The 19,963-nt window shown below is 43.5% G+C and overlaps 2 protein-coding genes across 2 annotated transcripts; one reads left to right on the forward strand and one right to left on the reverse strand.

The window, feature by feature from the left end:
• LOC120035109 (sperm-associated antigen 5-like) lies at positions 1-10,891 on the forward strand. The gene is made up of 21 exons (XM_038981896.1): positions 1-37; positions 594-654; positions 801-926; positions 1,026-3,160; positions 3,328-3,982; positions 4,094-4,186; positions 4,303-4,437; positions 4,599-4,692; positions 4,833-4,980; positions 5,096-5,146; positions 6,154-6,328; positions 6,568-6,701; positions 6,893-7,061; positions 7,147-7,378; positions 7,654-7,792; positions 8,242-8,374; positions 8,662-8,742; positions 8,926-9,075; positions 9,379-9,453; positions 10,275-10,355; positions 10,726-10,891. The coding sequence occupies exons 2-21, from the start codon at positions 616-618 to the stop codon at positions 10,795-10,797; spliced, it is 4,917 nt and encodes a 1,638-aa protein (XP_038837824.1). The 5' UTR covers positions 1-37; positions 594-615; the 3' UTR covers positions 10,798-10,891.
• A 4,310-nt stretch (positions 10,892-15,201) lies between these two features.
• On the reverse strand, positions 15,202-16,317 carry foxe1 (forkhead box E1). Its single transcript, XM_038981287.1, has one exon. It carries the CDS (start codon positions 16,315-16,317, stop codon positions 15,202-15,204), a length of 1,116 nt encoding a protein of 371 aa, XP_038837215.1.
• Between the last annotated feature and the right edge of the window lie 3,646 nt (positions 16,318-19,963).

The following is a 19,963-nucleotide window of genomic DNA, read 5'->3' on the forward strand; positions in this document are numbered from 1 at the left end:
ATGAAGAACAGGCGGTTGACGTTTACTCCTGCAGCAGGTTTGTTTACTTAATTCAAAAACATTTTCTTTAGGAAATATTTTAAGTAGCTATTCATATTAACCATATGAAATAGCTCTGACTTTTATTTACAGCGCTTTGTAGCCAAATAATTTAAATAGGGTTACGTCTCAACGTTAGCCAGCTAACGTTATGGGATAACTCTAGCTAACGTTCGCTAGTTAGCGAACGTTACACAAATGTCCCCGAGAAACTCAAATTCTGCATGAGCTCTGTCATTTAACACAATGGATAATATGCTCAATGGTAGGCGTATTAGCTCATTTCAGTCAACGTTAATAACGTTATAGTTCCAACGTTACATAACTACCTACATCAGGGGTGTATTAATTCCGGCGATTCTGTTGAAAAACGTTTCTTAAACGGAACGAAACGGGGAGGGACTTACTTGAATTAGTCCAATAGACGTTTTGCAACTGAATCCTACCAATGCATACACCCCATCACTTGTATCTGAACGCTAGTTAGCCAGGCAAGTTGGTAACAGGTCTGATATGGCTCCAACAATAATGCCAGGTTGTTTGTATTCTGACAGTAGGCCAGCCACGCAAGCCCTCATGTCCACTAGACGATCGCATACATTTGGAGAGACCATGGTAAGATTTGCATTTCACACATGTATTATGAAGTTACTGAACAGAACTTTCAACCATAATTGTGGATAGCAGTCACTAACATTAACTAGTTAGCTAGCTAAGTTGTTTATCAATAACTGGATGTTGGCTTCTCTCAATGTACCCAGCCTTCAACAAGATCTGGAGAACGCACCCCATTGAGGTGTGTCCAGAATGAAATGCGCCATCTATCAACCCCATCTTCTAGACTCAAATCGAGATCAGGGTCGGGCAGTATCCTCAAAACACCCAAGGTATGACGAACAGCCAAGCTATGGGCCTATGGATCCTGTTCACTGAACTATTGTTTGAAATTTAAACTTTACCTTCTACTTCTCCCATTCTCCCTACAGAATGATGCTGTGTTCATCTACACAGACCCGTTAACACATTGCCCTCCACCATCTGAGGTCCTATGCTCTCCTAGTGTTCCAAAGCCCAGTGATAAAACTACTACCAGTGATACAGCTCCTACCACTGAGGACACAGCTGTTTATACAAGCAGTGGACTTGGAGACATTACCTTCAAGTCTTTCATCTGGGCTGGGGGTGAGGTTGAGGTTTCAGAGCCTTCAAGGGTTGTAGACGAAACCATCCGGCTACCCAAGAATCAACTGAACATCTCTTCTCTTCCTTGCTATGATGTTGAAAACACATGTCTCTCTGACAGTATGGTTACTCAATGCTGCGACAACCATGTGGATCACGTCTATTGTGATTTGGAAAGCGATTTGGCCACAACTGAAGCTGACCTGTCCTTTAATGGTGGTTCAAACGCCAGTCTTAGTGTTCCACAGTTCACCGATATAGCCCACATCACTGAGACTGTTACTGGCGGACAGGGAGATGTAACGTTTAAATCTTTCATCTGCACCGGAGGGGAGGTGGAAGTTTCAGAGGCTTCTAGGGTGGCACTTGAGACTATACTCCTACCAACGGATCAGCCTGCAAACCACCATCAGCCATACAACGGCAGTATATATCAAAGTGTTATAGTAGATGACTTGGACATGCAGTCCATCGACGACCACGCAGATCATCTCTATTGTAATATGGCCTACTCTAGTGCACACCTTTCCTTCAAAGAACCTACACATTGTAGTCTTCAAAATAATACTTTGAAATCCATAGAGATGGTCCATACCAATGAAGAGTCAACTGATGTTCAAAATGCCACTGGCGGCCAAGGACATGTGACATTCAAATCCATCTGCACTGGGCTTGAGGTTGAATTCTCAGAGTCCACCAGAGTGTCCGAAGACACTATCCTCCTACCTGAGAATCAGACCAGTCATCTACCGTACAACGACAGGGTCAACCCAAGCATCATAGAGGAGCAGTTCTCTGATCATGCAAAACACCCTTACAGCCATGTGGAAAGTGAAGGTGCCGTGTGGAAAGCGGACACCGCTGCCATCAGTGAGCCCTCAATGGGAAATGCATCCTTAAGGTCATTGAACGACCTGGATGATGTCGCCTGTCAGCTTTTCCCTGAAGGCCCCAAACAGGGTTCTTCTCCTCATGATGAAGACAGCGCTGTGGTTCCATCTATACAGTTGGAAACTGACCGTTCCCATTGCAATGAGTTTGGAGCCTCGGCCAGGAGCTCCACACCTGTAGATGAGGACAACCCATCGATAGTCTCTCACTCCCGTTCTCATGGTTCAATGCAGGAGTCCAGTGGGGCCAGAGACAGCGCTCCTCTTCTCTCCAACACTACAGACGAAGCGAGCTCTGAGAACATTGCTGACGTGTTGACTGAGCTACCCAAGATCCCCTCTGTAGCGAGGTGGCCCGGTGGTGGTGATGCTTTACAGTTTGAGATCTTCAGCCCCGTTCTTAGCACTAACTCCATGACCAGAAGAGGGGGCATTCAGAAATCGTCTTTCGCCCAACTGGAGGATTCCGCTCTAGAAAACGGCAGTGGCTGTGTCCTCAACTCTGCTGAGGGTAGCTTCGTTGTCCCGGCCAACCCAGACAGCCGACTCTGGGCGGCCGTCCTGGAGAGCCCCATGCCTCTGCCCAAGTTCAACTCGACGGCAGTGGGTGCCGCATCGACCCGCAAGCTCCCTCCTTCTCTAGACCCAGTCACAGAGACTGTGGAGACGAGGGTAGAAGTGGATGTACCTCATGTAAAATCCCAACCCAAGGTGGAGAAAGTAGAGATGGGTCTTTTTGATCATTTACCAAGGTTGGTTTGTGAGAAGGCCTTTCAGCAGCAACTCATCCAGATGGCCCAATTCCTCATCCTGGCATCGGGCAAGATGGACCCTGTTAGCAACCCTGCCCTAGCTCCTACACCCGCTCCCGCCCCTCCTGTAGTGGAAACTACAGCGGGGACCACGGCTGTAGAGTGCCACAGCATGTGTGTTGGCACCACTCCAGTGAGGCAGGCAGACCGCAGTGCCAACACCTCAGGTCAGTTTGAGAGGAAGAGGGAGTTCTCTGTGTCTGACGCCTGCACCAGCACCGAGACTCTGCTCTGGAAGTGAGTATTGGACTGTGTGTGTTTGTGAGTGAGAACTCTGTAAAATGTTCTGTGTTTATGTAATATGAACCATGTAAATATTGTTTTTTGGTGTTTGTCTGAGAGAAGTGTGCACAAGTATTTCCTGTGTGTTTGTAACTGAGTTGACTTTTTTCTCTCTGTGTCAGTCTGGCCCCTGGGAGCCTGTGCGGGGTCCCCAGACAGGAGCTGGAGCAGAGGCTGACCTCCACTCTCATCATGGTGGAGGCCCTGGTGCAGCAGCTGTGCACAGCCAGGGGACAGGGCCACTCTAGGGGCCCCGGGCCCTCAGAACTCAGGGACAAGCTGGTCCAGACCGACCACACTGAACTCAGCCAGACGGTAACCTACAAAGACCTGTATGTGACGGCCCTGGAGAGGATCAATGAGCTCGAACTGGATCAGACCACTCTACACAACCTGCTTCACAGCATGCAGGACACCAGGAGCACCATGACAGCCCTGAGTGGAGACACTGAGGCGGCTCTCAGCAGCATGAGGCAGATAAGAGACCTGGTTAAAGAGGACCAGCAGAGCCTGGTTACACAGTATGGTCAGATGAAGTCCCTTTATGAGAAGTGCAAGGAGACCCAGGGCAGGATGGTGCAGAAGGTCCGAGACACCCTGCAGCAGAGAGAGGACATGAGGAGACGGATGGAGGAGGCTTACACCGCCAAGGACGCAGCCTTCAGTGTGACCGAGCAGCTGAGGGCTCACTGTGCCGTGCGTATCTCTGAGCTGGAGGAGAGTGTGGGATCTCACCAGGAGCTGATGGCTGCCCTGAACAAGACCTACTCAGAACAGGTAACACACACAGTCTGAGATAAGGGCTAGAGGCAATAGCCTGGTTCCCGGCTTGTGCTTATTTTGGTGCTGTGTATTTGTTTTCCCGTGCTCATGTGTGTCCTTACTCAGGTTGCATTGAACAAGGCCTACGTGGAATCCCTCAACTCTGCATCTGAGCTCCTGAGAGGAACCATGAGCGATCACGACAGTCTGCATCAAGAGGTATGTCTTAACCTGGAGGCTACATTGTCTTGTCAGGAAATAAAAGACATCCAACAGGTTGCAATGTGTTGTTTTGTTCTGTACGACGTGTGTGTAAGATGTCATATTCTCCCCAGCTGAAAACAGCCAGGCGTCTCCTCCAGAGGACAACTCCTATACTGGTGAAGCTGAATGAGAAGGCAGCCAACGCTATAGGAGAGAGAGACCAGCACCTCTCGGAGAGAGACCAAGCTGTGGAGGAGAGAGAGCAGGTCTGACCTCCCTTTTCTCTCTCATCTTCCTCATCTCCCACACCTCACAATGTCTCTACTGCCTGTTATATTTGCTCTGTTCTCTGTTATCTTCTGCAACTCGTCTCTCCACAATGTTATGGCTTCATTCCAATGCGTCGTGGCTCACTTCTACATGACAGATCCAAGAGGAACTGGACCAAACCAACGTGAGTCTCCAAGATGCCAGACAGGAGATTGGGGACTTGAATCTGCAGGCCACAATCATGAATTCAGGTAGTGATTGAAACAAACCATTGAAGATAGCATTTGAGTTTAAAGTGTTATTGTGAGTTTAAAAATAAGTGCTGATATGTTTATTTTCTAGCATTCTCATTCCCTCTCCCTCTTGCTCTCCCGCCTTCTCCCTCTCTCAGAGTTGGGTGTTCTGCGTCAGAAGCTGAGTGAGGAAGAAGAGGAGCGAGTTCAGCTGGAGAGGAAGGTCACGGAGCTGTCTGCCACCGTCTCCTCTACCCTGGCCTCCTATGCCTTCCTAGAGCAGGCCCTGGCTGCAGAGTCCACCAAGTCAGTTCAAAGTTCACTAAGCTGTTATGGTGCTTCAACTATGGCAGTTGTCAATTAAACTTTTTTTATATATATATATATATAGAGAAAAATAACCTTAACTTTGTTATTTCAGGTTGCAGCAGTCATGGCAAGAAGTCCAGCAAGCTACCGACCGGGCCAACCAGTAAGTGAACTCCTCAGCTACCTCATTTCTCTTATCAACACTACTATTTAAATCTGTATTTTACCATTGAAATGGGCTATTCTGATGTATTTTTATGTTTAGCCCCATCACATTGCAGCTATAAAGATGATTTAACATGAACTAAGACACACATATCATTAATTCATTAATACACATTGGTTTAACTATTAAAGCATGTTTAGCCATTGAGTTTAATTAAGCAATAAGGCAGAGAACCCAGGGATAACTCCCGACTAAGGGATGTTCTTAGGCCTGAATCAAGGCAGAGGGAACAGCCCTTAGGAGGGAGTTATCACATGATAATCCCCGGGTTCTCATGCCTTATTGCTTTTATAAAACAGTTGCCAACATATTAATAAAATCTAGATTTAGATTTTTTTCATTAAACATTATTTTGAACGAGTAAATTTGTTTTTGTGTTCTGGTCATTAGTTCTCAAGTTTTGACCCAGTCGTTAATTCGAATCATTCTTTTCAATCCGCGTTGCTATGCTAAACAAATCATTGGCATGTAGCTAGCTAGCAGAGATTCAATGATGAGATACAAGAACTTCAATAAATAATGATTTATTAAATATCCAATAGGCCTACATAGGCAGCACTGCACTGGTTAAGCAATGAATGGAATTCTGACTGTTTACGGTTTCCATGGTGAATTATTCATTTTGTGTTCAAGCCTACTGGCATAGGAGAAATCCATTTGTAAAATGATACATTGTTGCAAGGTCATAGAGGCATACAGGTAGTTTATACAACCCCTAACTGTTGCAAACCAAATAGTAGCATGGAAAACTAATGTGTAGATGCTTTCTTTACCCCGAGGGATATAAAGTTTATGGATTTCCTGCCTGGGCTGCAGGACAGTGGAATTAGGACATGCTATTTTATGGGAGGAGTTGTCCCACAACTCTCGCATATCAACCAATCAGCATCCAGGATCCAAACAACCCGTTTTATAACATTTCATTGAACCCCTCCTATGTCCAGGTTGGAGGGTGCGTTGGTCCAGTCAGAGCAGCGTGTATGTGAGCTGTCCCAGGCTCTGGCCCACAGCGAGGAGCAGCTGAGCCAGCTGCAGAGCCACTCCCACAGCCAGAGCCTGCAGCTGCAGAAGCTCCATGAAGTCCGCGTGCAGCTCAACAGCATGATGGAGATGAACGAGGTAGGGGGACCTCTGGATATCTCTGCAGTACTGTATGTGGTGGTGCTCTCTCTTGCTTTGAGTTCCTCTACCTTTTTCTGTCTCTTTCTCTGCTCCTTACCAGTCTCTCTCTTTCTCCTTCTTTTACTCTGTAGATCTCCCTCTTCTCTCTTTCTCTCCCTCTCTTCCTGTGTTCTGATCCTAAACTCAACCGTGGTGAGTGCTGTGTGTAACAGCTCTGTTCCTCCTCCCCTGTGTAGTTCCTACAGATGGAGAATGATATGGCCAGGGAGCAGGTGGTGGAGAGCGAGGGGACCCTCCGGGCTAACCTACAGGGGCTCAGGGAGAGGAACATCCAGTGTGAGGACCTCAAAGGAGCCCTCAGCCACCTCCAGTAAGACCCAGTAACACTCCCTGTGGAGTCATAGTACATTTCGTTATTAGACATTATTTATTTTTAATGAGTTGAACTGTGAGTTCTGGGGTGTGTGGGGGGGGGGATTGTCTCATATGACTACATGGGACATGGTTATTACAAACAATTGAACAATTGTCTTTAGCTTATTGTGTGTGTGTGTGTGTCAGCGCTGAGAGGGAGGCTTTGCAGGCAGAGCTGGAGGACAGTCAGGCCAGAGCCCAGTCGGTCCAATTGGACCTGGTAGAGCAGCTAGCCCAGGCTGTTACTGACGTCACCCTGTTACACCACACACTGAGACGACTGACCAATGATGTTCACACTGCTCTGACCACCAAGGTAATCACACACACCCTGTTACACTGCACACCCTGTACTAGTCCATAGAAGACTCAGTCTGTTGTGATGTGTGGCGTTATTTCAGAAGCCAGAGGTCTGTGGTAAAGACGAGGTGTCCCAGCCCTCCCTCCATGTTGAGCGTCATCCCTCCACCTCCTTCGTGGATAGCATCATGGTGGCCATCACCACTGACCTGGCACAGGCCAATGACACACAGCCCCCCTTAGACATGACAGAGGAACCACAAGCTGAAGGGTTGGGCAGCGAGACCAGCGCCTTCACTCGCCTCGCCCCCATCACTCCTAAAAAGTGGCAAGGTGAGGCCTCCATCGCATCTCCCCAGGGTGGTTGCTGGTAGCCCCAGGGGGGTTGCTGGTAACCCCAGGGGGGTATCTGGGTTCTGTTCAGTAGGGTACACTGTAGAAAAACCTTACAACGAAAATCTAAAGTCTGTGTTCTTATTGGACAAGTTCGTAGCACCTCCCCTGTTTCACTGTTTCAAAACGTCTCCAGACTGAACACAACCCATTTGTTTGTCTGTATAGATGTGTCCTGGGCCCAGTCATTAAATGCCTGCCCTTCCTGGTTTCAGTGGTACCTCCAGAGGAGGAGCAGAGTAGTGTGGTGGAGCTGCTAGCAGACCTGGCTAACACAGTCTCTGAGCTCAGCTCCACCATCACACAGCTACGACAGAGCAAGGACACTGAGCAGGAGGCACTGAACAACACCATGTAAGCACTGTGACGTGTGTGGCATTTATTTTGTGTTGAGATGTGAAGCTTAGAGTTTCTCCTTTTAAGCATTCAATTATTTACTGTTTTATTTACCTTCCTGGTCACCATAAGTCAGTGTTTCCCAACTCTAGCCCTCCAGTAACCCCAACACCACACATTGTTGTAGCCCGGGACAAACATACCTGAACTCGTTGAGGGCTTGATGATTAGTTGACAAGTTGAATCCAGTGTGGGAAACACTGCCTGCCCTATGTCAAGTTCCATCATATTAGGGTTAAACCCAGGGTTTCCCAAACTCTGTCCTGGGGACCTTACGGGGTGCACGTTTTGGTTTTTGCCCTAACACCACACAGCTGATTCAAATAATCAACTAATCATCACACTTTGATGCACAGGGTTTGGGATATGCTGAGTAAACCTAACCAATAATTGTATTGCGATACTAGCTGTGGGCTGCAGGGGGAGCAGCAGGCCCAGGCCCACAGACACAGGGCTGAGGTATCTGAGCTGAGGGGCCAGCTGAGCCGTCTCCAGACCCAGCTAGGCCGGGACCAGGTGGCTCTACAGAACAAGGCCCAGGTGAGACACTACACTGCTCTCAGATCAGACCGTACAACTAAAAACACCAGTTTTAGTTACACTTAACTTCTTACCTGTGTTAAACCCTGTATTTGTGAGCATATTGGCAAAGTGCTGCCAATACTTGTGCATTATAGATTATTTTACTGAGAAATCTAGACATTTGTTATTACTTTCCTGGCTACAGGACATGAGACATGTCTGATTACTTGACTGATATGGTATTTTGGTGAATAGTGGTCTGTGTGACTGAGTCTGAACCCAGGTCATTTGTTCTGTTTTACCAGGAGGTTGACACTATGAAGAGGATCTGCAGTGAAGTGAATGAGGCCAGGGAGTTTCTTTACAAGCACAAATCTGAGAAAAAAGTAAGGGACTATATTACTTTTTTGACCAAAAAATACTTGGTTGGCTACATTCACTTTATTTAGACTTCCTAAAAGTTCTTAGGCAACATTTTATCCTCGTGTGAATTGTCACCTATATGCCATGATGTGCTTCCATTTAGGCTATGTTACGTTGCTGCTATGTTCTGTATTTGTGTTCTGTAGGAGCTGCGTAGGGAGGTGGCAGACCTGCACCGTTCACTGCACCAATCACAGGTGGAGTCCCAGGCTCTAAGGGAAGAGCTAAGAAACACCGGCAACCAATCAACACACAGCATGCATTCCATGGACGACAAGATCCGCCTTTTGAAAGAGGTACAATCCAGACCATAGGTTTCCTGTTATCCCTGTAAGAACTGTTAGGGCTACCCTACGGTGTCCATGTCCCTGCTGTCCCCACACCTAGACACTGGGCGTTCTGCGCAGTATATTTTGATCTGAATGCGCCACAGCGCCCTACATGACCCAACCTTGGGTTGTTTTAAATTGGCCACAATTACATCTCAAATACATCCCCTCACACCAACCCTGCAGCCTTGAAAGACGAAGCAATCCTCTCCCTCCAACACTAGTTGTCTTTGACAGGCAGTAGGACCTTAAACACTGTCTCCACCACAGGTGGAAAGACTAAAGAGGACTCTGTTGGAAGCTGAGGAAGGAAGAGCAAAGCTTCTGGAGAGAGCCAAGAGACATGTAAGTGTCTATACGATCTATACACAAGTGTGCCACCCCGCCTCTGATTTGGTAAACATTTGAGGGATGGGCCTAGAGAAATGTAACCACTCTCAAATTTCCTAGGCAGAGCTATGGATGCATCTCCATCTATGATATCAAAATTATAGTTTTAACCATGTTATGAGGCTATAAAGTGTTTTACATTTACAGTGTTTACAAACATTGGAGTTAAACACGCTTATATTCTGGGTTCTCATGGGGTATGACAGTTGAACTAAGCTCATGAGGCATTTATATAAGTTATATTCTTCATGAATCAATGAGGTGTGTAATTAATTTATAAGTCCAAAAATGGATGTTGCAACTAAGGATTCCAGCTTTAAGCAAAGCACTTCATATGTACAGTTGAAGTTGGAAGTTTACATACACTTAGGTTGGAGTCATTAAAACTCATCTTTCAACCACTCCACAAATTTCTTGTTAACAAACTATAGTTTTGGCAAGTCGGTTAAGACATCTACTTTGTGCATGACACCAAGTAATGTTTCCAACGATTGTTTACAGACAGATTATTTCACCCACTGGGAATGTGACGAAAGAAATAAAAGCTGAAATAAATCATTCTCTCTACTATTATTCTGACGTTTCACATTCTTAAAATAAAGTGGTGATCCTAACTGACCTAAGACAGGGGATTTTTACTAAGATTAAATGTCAGGAATTGTGAAGAACTGAGTTTAAATGTATTTGCCAAAGGTGTATGTAAACCTCCGACTTCAACTGTAAGTGGTATCCAATGCACAAGTCACCATCTTCAATGTTCCCCTCTGTCTCTACAGCAAATGATCCACGACACCAACCAGAAGAAAGTGGAGAAGGAACTTAGAGTCCTTGACGATATGATTGAGACGGTCAGAAAGGTGAGAGTACAGGGATATACATTTTTCTGTTTGAAATTTAAAGGTAGATTCAGCGATATGACATAGATGTTGAAAGTATACAGCATAGTGGGTACATTTCCACAATAACTAAGAGCACTGAAGCGCGAGGCTCCACTTCTCTGCTGTTTTGGTCCTGTGGCTGCCAAGTTGTAAAAGCGTGATGCGAATCCGTGCACATCTGCAAATACTGTGTGAGAGCGAAGACTTGCAACTTGCTCATCTCAATATCTGCAGTGCTGCTTGTGGAAATGTCATTTTGCTGAGTCTACCTTTAATAGAAATTGTCATTCATGTGTATATTGATAGTTTGGCATTAGACTTGACACTTTTTCCTTTTCTTTCTCTACAGACTTTGTCTTCTGTCCCTGACGTTGTCAAGAACTGCAAGGAACTCAAGACTCTAGTCGAATATCTTGGTTAATGTCATATTATAAACTGAAGTTTTAATCAGTTCTGTTTTTTAAAAATGTTTTCTCAAACCTATTTGTACAAATAAAAGAATCCGGTAACACGTATGAGTAGTTTTGATGGAATTGATTTATGTTAACTGTATTGTAAATGTTTACAGCATTACAATATACAGCCGAACACTTCTGCAATTGCAAATGGCATCAAATTTAGTCATCATAATATTACAGAGCGTTCTGGTTTGATAGACTTGGAACACTCAATGAAATGATTCCAACCGCTCTCCAGAGTTAATTTAAAAATCTAAACTTCAACAGAATGGAGTTGGATTGAAATGTTTCTAGGTTTTCCATGAAAGTACATTCACACATTGTATTTATTATGTACAGTTTACCAGTACAAGTATGACTTTACATCAATATGTTACTCTCACTTTTATACATTACTGAATTGATGGATTGACATTACAATGATGTGAAGTGGAATTCATTTTGGGGGTAAAAAAACAAACATCTCCAAAGATATATTTTTCAATTATTTATAATTTGTTAGCCCACTGACAACTACAGAGGCCTCCTTGTTAAGTGTTGACAGAGCATGCAGTTATAGCCTAATTGGTGGTTGGCAAAATCAATGATGTATTACAACGGTTTCATAAATCTTTCGACAAGTAAAATCATATTTGACAAGTAGGTCATTTCTTGATGTTGCTCTGTGAAATGTCATCTAAATCATTTTCTGTCTGCCGTGCTCCTCGTCGTTTCTGCTTGGCTGCTTTTCAATACGACTGATTGTATTTTTATATACACCGTCTCCAAACCACGTGCTGTCATTACTGTTCTCAATTAGCTGAAACAAATACCTAAGACGTGAGTTGCTGTCGGCTCCAAGGAACGTATCCCACAGTCTATCCAGGTGGATTTGTGATATGGACTTTATATTTGATTACCAGTAGGAGATTAGAATTTGTATTGTCAAAAGGACTTGATATTTGAAAACTTATTTGCAGATTTATTTAGACTAACTTCACCCATTTAGATTCACGTAATGCATGATGAATATAGTCAATGTGTCTATCAACAACTACATGTCGGTACAGAGCCTTCAAAGTATTCACACCCCTTGACATTTTCCACATTTTGTTGTGTTAGTCTGATTTTAAAATTGATTACGTTGAGATGTTTCACTGGCCTACACACAATACCCCATAATGGCAAAGTGGAATTATGTTTTTAGAAATGTTTACAAATTAAAATGACAAGCTGAAATGTCTTGAGTCAATAAGTATTCAAGACCTTTGTTAGGGCAAGCTTAAATAAGTTCAGGAGTAAATATTTGCTTAACAAGTCTTAAGTTGCATGGACTCACTCTATGTGCAGTAATAGTGTTTAACATTTTTCATGAATACCTAATCTCTGTACCCCATACATAGAATTATCTGTAAGGTCCCTCAGTCGAGCGTGAATTTGAAACATGGTTTGAACCACACACACCAGGAAGGTTTTCCAATGCCTCACAAAGAAGGGAACCTATTGGACGATGGGTAAAAAAACATAAAGCAGAATATCCCTTTGAGCATGGTGAAGTTAGTAATTACATTTTGGATGGTGTATCAATACACTCAGTCACTACAAAGATACAGGTGTCCTTCCTTACTCAGTTGCAAGAGAGGAAAGAAACTGCTCAAGGATTTCACCATGAGGCTAATTGTGACTTTAAAACAGAGTTTAATGGCTGTGATAAGAGAAAACTGAGGCTGGGTCAACAACATTGTAGTTACTCCACAACAGCCTGTAAAGAATAAAAATATTCAAAAACATGCATCCTGTTTGCAATAAGGCACTAAAAGTAGAATTGCAAGAAATGCGCAAAGAAATTAACTTTATGTCCTGAATTTAAAGGGTTATGTTTGTGGCAAATCCAACACAACCCATTACTGAATAGCAATCTTCATATTTTCAAGCATGGTGGTGGCTGCATTATGTTATGGGTATGCCTGTCATCTGCAAGAACTAGGGAGGGTTTTTTAGGATAAAAAGAAACGTAATAGAGCTAAGCTCTAGACACTGGGAGACAAATTCACCTTAAAACAGGACAATTAAAACTTCTTTGGGACTAGGGGGCAGTATTGAGTAGCTTGGATAATAAGGTGCCCAGAGTAAACTGCCTGCTATTCAGGCCCAAATGCTAGAATATGCATATAATTAGTAGATTTGGATGAAAACACTCTGAAGTTTCTAAAACTGTTTGAATGATGTCTGTGAGTATAACAGAACTCATATGGCAGGCAAAAACCTGAGAAAAAAATCCAACCAGGAAGTGGGAAATCTGAGGTTTGTAGTTTTTCAAGTTATTGCCTATCGATATACAGTGTCTATGGGGTCATATTGCACTTCCTAAGGCTTCCACTAACTGACCTAAGACAGGACATTTTTACTTGGATTAAATGTCAGGAATTGTGGAAAACTGAGTTTAAATGTATTTGGCTAAGGTGTAAGTAAACTTCCGACTTCAAATGTAGCTGATCTGAAATGACCTCATAACGATGGCATAAAACAGTTTTTTCCTTCTCTTCCTCCCTTTTAAGTCTTGTTGTCCTGAGTGTAAAGTATATTTAGACAATAGACTGTCTGAGCCACACACATGTTTTACCTGACACCACTGAACACGTAGTGTACTGAGTTAAAATATCAGGTTACAAGTGAATTAATTTGCTGATTGCTGGTTCTTTAGCGAAGATTAGGCCAGGCTTTCTGTCTGAGTGTGCGCTACAGATGTAGGATCCTAATTTGAGCCAGGTTGCTAGAGCAGGAAAATAATCTTGCAGTAACAGGAAATGTGAATTATTATGTGGATTGTAATTAATGGATATTTTTGTAGGGGTTAATTTAAAAAAAATTGCATGTCTGTAATATCCGCTTTGAAATGTCAGACTTCAGAAGCATTTTTAAACCTCAAATACACCACAAGTTTTTGTTTCTCCTGCAACAGGGTGATTAAATTAAGATCCTACATCTGTACACTGATGTCTGGACATGACACTTGTGCCTGCCGTTCACAGTGACTGATAATTCTATGGCTCCAGACACACTTCATGTCCAACTGAGCTGAAATGATGGAGGGGAGGAATGAGCTGCACAAAAGATGCAGTCTGAAATGTCTTAAGTGCCTGTTTCTGGCAAGGAATGAAGGAAGCAGTCTTTTTGTTAATGTCATGAAGCATGAAGTGTATGCATTGAAGAGCTCTTTTACTTTTGCTCTTCTCTAAGCTGTATGTATTTCTATTACATTCCTTTAGCTGTAAATCTACAGAATGATGGACTTTTCAGTGACACATTCTATTATTATGCTTCTGCTAAAATGTTTATTCTATTCTACTGAGCCATATACTTTATATTCCTGTTCTGATCGTTTATTGTTTCTTATAGTTGTTGCATTGTCGAGAAGGAACCTGCAAGTAAGCATTTCATTTTGTGTATCCTGACCTGTAGATGCGAATAATAAAAACGTGAAACATTCCCATAACTCCTTGCATGACCATTTCCAATTGTTGCACTTTAATTACAACAATGATTAACAAGTGTTAAGTGGCTCCAAACCAAGAGTTTTGATTTCTACCATTGAAACTCCTTTAGTCACAACTTGCACTACAGGCATCTGCATATTTTATTCAATGATACATTTATCCTTGAAGTAATTATGTTGTTTTGCTTAAATTAATGTAATTCAACTATGATTCCTTATTAAAAAAAAGGCACAAAATACTTCTTAAGTATTTTTTCCAAAAAATCTTTATCAAATGCACAAAATGAAACAATAATTTACACAGTTTAAATTCCATTACAAATACATTTAGACAATTACATAAAAAAAAGACCCTGCACACATTCAACTCATGAAAATTGAGCTTTTGCAACCACAGATTTTCACCACAGTAAAGAAAACGAACTGCAAAACCTCATTCAGGCTTTTGAGATACTCGATGAAGCTACAAAGTGATACAAGTCCAGACACATACTTTAACCTTTAGATTCAAATCTCAACTGTACACACATTATGGTGCATCATGATATGGATTTAAACATGAATGTATATTTAACAATGTAGTGTCCTGAGCATTGCACTTGATACTTGAGCGTGTATACATTGTATTGCAGTCCATATCATATTTGTCACAGTTACTGAATTAATGACATTTTATATCTCAAAACATGCACATTGATTCAAGTCAAAATAACACACCAAAACATGACGAAAAAATCCTGTTCATTTTATGTCCTTTAGTCTTTTCTTTTTCATTCATGCCATCCCACTAACACCAGTGTCTCTCACATAGCCGCCAACTGAAACGGAAAAGTCCACTGGAACTGTTCCTTCCAAAAACCAACCCAATGCATAATTCTTTGAAGACAGTTCCTCAGATGGCAGACACAAACCTATCCATGTTCCCCGAGTACGTGGGGTGTCTTAGGTAGGCTCCAGTGCTGGTGGTACCTGCACCATTATACTGGACCAACGAGCCCAACTGTCCCGGGGACACTCTCCCATAATGCTCCACAGCATCTCCAGCCATGTGGGGTGAGGAGTGGGAGTGGAGACGCCCTGACCCTCCATACCCCTGGCTGTGTCCCTGGCTGTAGGAGCCCTGAGGTGGGTGGTGGTGTGGGTGGTGGTGGTGTCCGTTGGGGCCCGAGTAGGGAAACCCCACATGGGCCGAGGAGCGGGACAGCATGGCCCCTCCACATGACTGGGCCTGGAAGGCTGGGGCTCCAAGGTTACAGTGGCTGGGGCCCCCAGCGGGGCCTCCATCTGGACTGAAGCTCCGGCTGGGCTGCTGCATCATCTCGGGCCCCTGACCCCCGGAGGGGTGCCCTATGATTGTGTTGATGCTGAACATGCGGGAGTGGGACTGGCAGTGAGGACCGAACCCGGGGGGCGAGGAAGATGGGTAGTAGGCAGAGGGTAGCTGACCATGCTGGCCGTACGGGGGACTCACCGCCATATTGGAGCCGTAGACGGAGCTGGAGTAGGTCGAGCGAGCGATCTGGACAGGCGAGAAGACAGGGGACTCATGTACATATGACGTGTAGGTCGTAAAGTCACAGCGCTTGAACCTCTTCCTGCGCCGGAGGAAGCTGCCGCTCTCGAACATGTCTTCTGCGTTGGGGTCCAGGGCCCAGTAGTTACCCTTCCCGGGCCTCCCTGGCTCCCTAGGGATCTTGATGAAGCAGTCGTTGAGGGTCAGGTTGTGGCGGATGGAGTTCTGCCACTTCTTGGAGTTGTCTTGGTAGAAGGGGAACCGCTCCGTGATGAACTTGTAGATGCCGCCCAGGGTCAGCTTATGGTTGGGCGAGTTGGCTATCGCCATGGAGATGAGGGCGATGTAGCTGTAGGGGGGCTTCCCTCGCTGGAGGGGTCTCTTCCTGCGGCGGCCCCTTGACGGTTCGTCCGACACTGTTGTGGTCGTATGAGGGGGGTTGGGAGCAGGCGGGGAGATCTCAGAAGTGTCTTTCTCCACTTTGACCACCGGCATGGTTGAGTGTAGTTCGTAAATGTCCAAAAACAGAACGGACTAACTTGCAAAGTTAATGGTCTAGGTCGTTCTAAGGTTGTCCAAAAGTGCAGTATGTCATCGACAGGAACAGTAGCAGACGCAGGGAGAGAAGAGCAATAAAATATTTACTAGAAAGGAAGGTTTCAACATTCCTTCTTCAAAAACTCACAGTCCTCAAAAACTCAGTCCTCGAGTCCAAAAATCAGCAGTTCAACAAATAAAGATGGTTTGCGTTCCCAGTTTTCTATATATCCAGGATAGTCTCGTCAGGTAGAGATGAGAGAATACAGTGACTGTAAACACGTTCTTCCAGTTGTGTGTGAGAGTGTCAGTGAGTTACCTGAGGTCTCGACTACCTCCTCTGCAGCTACCTGAGCCACACCCCCACCCAGGGACTGACTCACCTCAGTAAAATGGATAAGGGTTTATTGTTCATGTGTTTTAAAATATATGTAATGCCACTGGCAGTTTTTAAAAAGTGTATATTTAGGACTACTTTTTTGTTGCTGTAAATATTGGATGTAGAGCAGCACTGACTTTTCAGTAACATGTATAAGATAGTAAACGATTGAAATTACGAAAACATTAAAAAAAAGTATATTCTCTGTTTTTAGTTCATTCCAATTTAACCAGATTTCAGTAAATAAATGAATCAGATGATCTCAGCATCGCACTACAGCTGTCCAATATGTTCTATTAAGGTACTTTTCAAACCCTGTGACCAATGAATAAACTGTCTTTCCTTCCAACCATTCAAATACAGCTCTAAAGTTACACCTCAAGTTGATTTGAAAAGGTCCAAAATGGACCCTTGTTGTTTTGATGCTGAACACTAAAAGGCCTCTTTAGTGGTGATTTAACCTGGGGATTGTTGTTCTTCTGCGTTTCCTTGTTTGTTTTGGCCCAGTGGTTAGCCGGGCCCAGCTGTGTTAAGAGATGTAAATGTTGTCCAGACAGAACCTGCCCTGTGATTTTATGCATGCAAAGCAAGGCCATGCAGGCAGCACACTCCTGGACATAACCTGAGAATTAGGGACAAACATAAAATCAAAATTACGAGTAATTAAAAAAAAAAAGTATATTGATGTTAATTCATTGTCCTGAAAATATGGCAGTATCATTATTTGAAGATAATTTCACTATTCTTCCTTTGTTTGTATGGTAGAGCTTTTACAAGTCTTTTTGTGTTTGTACAATATGACTATGTGTTATGACCATAATATTGATTGGCATTTTACTTCACTGAAATACACATGCTATTAGATACGCTTGTTATCAACTTGATGACAAAACATTTTGCCATTTGACCAGCGCCAACAACAGTACCTCACTCACTCCTCTCAACAGCCCTTTTGGTATGTGACGATGAGTCCCAGTCTACTCCAGAGTGCTAGGGTTAACTAACTCAATCTTTTAAGCAAACAGAATGGGAAAAGCCCTGCTGCACTCTCCCAGCACTCAACACTAACAGAGTTACACAAAGTGCTAGTGTCAGATCCAGAGAGGTGGAGGGAGGGAGGCTTCCCCCAGACAACAGCCCGATGAAAGGCCCTGCCTCCTGGGGTGGGCTGGGGCTGTGGGTCCCCTGGTCTGTAGGCTCTGGAGCTAAGGGCCTTACACCATGAGGTGTCATCACCACAGAGGTGAATACGCCCTGGGTTCCCGTAAGACTCCACATAGCTGTCATTTCCAGGTAATCCCTAGCGCCCAAAGGAATTATCCGGGGCATCTCACAATGGCCGCTTCTTGGCCCTGTGCCAGCATTGAGGCAAGGCTCCTGTGATGACAGACATTCATAACCTGCGTATTGATGGGTTCAATATTATATAATTCTATTGAATATACAATATTTGTATTTTATTTCACTAGGGAAGTCAGAGATATTGATATCACATTTTTCAAGTAAGTCCTAGTGAGCCTCAAGTGAAATGACTGGTCTATGGAAGAAAACTTATTTGGCCCTTTTCTGTTTATCTGGAGAATGGACTGTACATGGTACATTGTACAATGTTTAATTCAATATTCAAAAGCTGTGTCAGTTAACAACAACTGTTTATGTATCTACCATATGTGAGTGATGCTTTATGGGTAAAAAAATAGGCCAGCTGGTGTCATAAATATTCCATGATCATCTGATCAACATTGCTTATTGTTGTCATTGTCTGCAATGATAGAAATAGGAGTTATATTATAAAAAGCACTGCACGTTTATTGATAATCTAAGGCAAGTTGTGAAATGCCACACACTGGCCCCAGGGTCCTCCATTGAAGCTGTATGTAAAACGGGGGTGTGTGTGTTTAGTGCATGCAAAGCCGGCTGACACCCCCGTCTGGATACCCAGTGAGAGGAGATCGTGACATGCAAATACACCATCCACTCACTGCCTGTTGGGCTGTTTGTGTGTGTCAGTCATAGCCATTCATAGATACGGAGAGAATAGTTTGATCATGTGATGCAAATTTTGGAAAGATCAGGTGTTTTTAATGATGCAAATTAATTCTGTACTCTATGCATAATGGCCTATTTTAAATTGTAATGGACCTTTAACATTTGGAAAATAGATTCAAAGATGGATGACAGTATGGGTTTGCCCAGCACTAACTTTCAATAGTGTTGCGTTTAGTGTAAAGATCTTTATGTTTTAGAAATTCAAAAAGGTTGATTTTCATACCTAATGGATATGTTAGATGTATGAGCTAGTATAGATAGATCTAACAAGATGCCTGGTTATTGTACATGGTTAATGATACATACTGTATTCTGATGACAGGTGAACAAGTTAAACAGTATCTGCATTGGACCTCACCTTTTTTCACATAAGCCTGTACCTCATGCTCCACGGTCGTGAACAATAGGATCGACTAATTTAACAGACGTTCGCTGTGGGGGATGAGCACAAGCTCATATTTTCCATAGTTTATGAACGCCTCATCACATGGCCCTCACGCACAATAGCACCAGTTGTTTTAATATTTGATTAAAATCTTGTTTATGATTGAGAATTATGATAGGACTTAGTAGTATCAACATTTTCTACTAAATCTGAAAGCTGAAATCTTGGCTACTCATGTTTTAATGATTCAACTAAATGATAGGGACATGACAAGGAAAGAAAAGGTGAGGTTTTAGTGGGCAAGAGTGATTCTCAATTGACAATATCAAAACTAGACCAAGTGGTTTTAGGTCTGCTTTCAAGTTATTGTTACAGAAGTGAAGTGTATTTAGATAGGAACTTGTTTCTCAAGGTAGTTTACAGATTTTTGCAGTTTGCTAAAGCAGGAAAATAATCCTGCAGCAACAGGAAATGTGAATTGTTAAATCGATTATAATTAACGTTTATTTCTATGCAAATAGTTATTTTAAAAACAAACTTTAGTTTCAAACCTATTCCTCATGTCAAATTTGAAGAGTGCTTTAGTTCAGCATGAGTGGACACATAAAGGACCCCACAGCAAAGAGGCCTGTAGCTACGCATTGGTGCAACTTCGAGAGGACGCGGCCTCCTTCCGTCCGCCCTCTGCGTCCAGTTGCGCATCACTGCAACCCAGAGAGGCATATGACCACTGTCTGGTCGTGGAATTAATCTGTCCAGCTGTGCCGCGTCGCAATAACAATCCAACGCAA

The sequence above is a fragment of the Salvelinus namaycush genome, chromosome 42 (assembly GCF_016432855.1).
Source record: "Salvelinus namaycush isolate Seneca chromosome 42, SaNama_1.0, whole genome shotgun sequence".
NCBI classification, from domain to species: Eukaryota; Metazoa; Chordata; class Actinopteri; order Salmoniformes; family Salmonidae; genus Salvelinus; species Salvelinus namaycush.

What these genes read in the sequence shown, in the direction of transcription:
- LOC120035109 (XM_038981896.1), top strand. Translation starts at nt 616, where the DNA reads ATGTCCACTAGACGATCGCATACATTTGGAGAGACCATG. An exon ending in GCTACCGACCGGGCCAACCA is followed by an intron (nt 5,147 to 6,153) that starts GTAAGTGAACTC and finishes TCCTATGTCCAG; the next exon opens with GTTGGAGGGTGCGTTGGTCC. An exon ending in AGCACAAATCTGAGAAAAAA is followed by an intron (nt 8,743 to 8,925) that starts GTAAGGGACTAT and finishes TGTGTTCTGTAG; the next exon opens with GAGCTGCGTAGGGAGGTGGC.
- foxe1 (XM_038981287.1), bottom strand. Translation starts at nt 16,317, where the DNA reads ATGCCGGTGGTCAAAGTGGAGAAAGACACTTCTGAGATCTCCCCGCCT.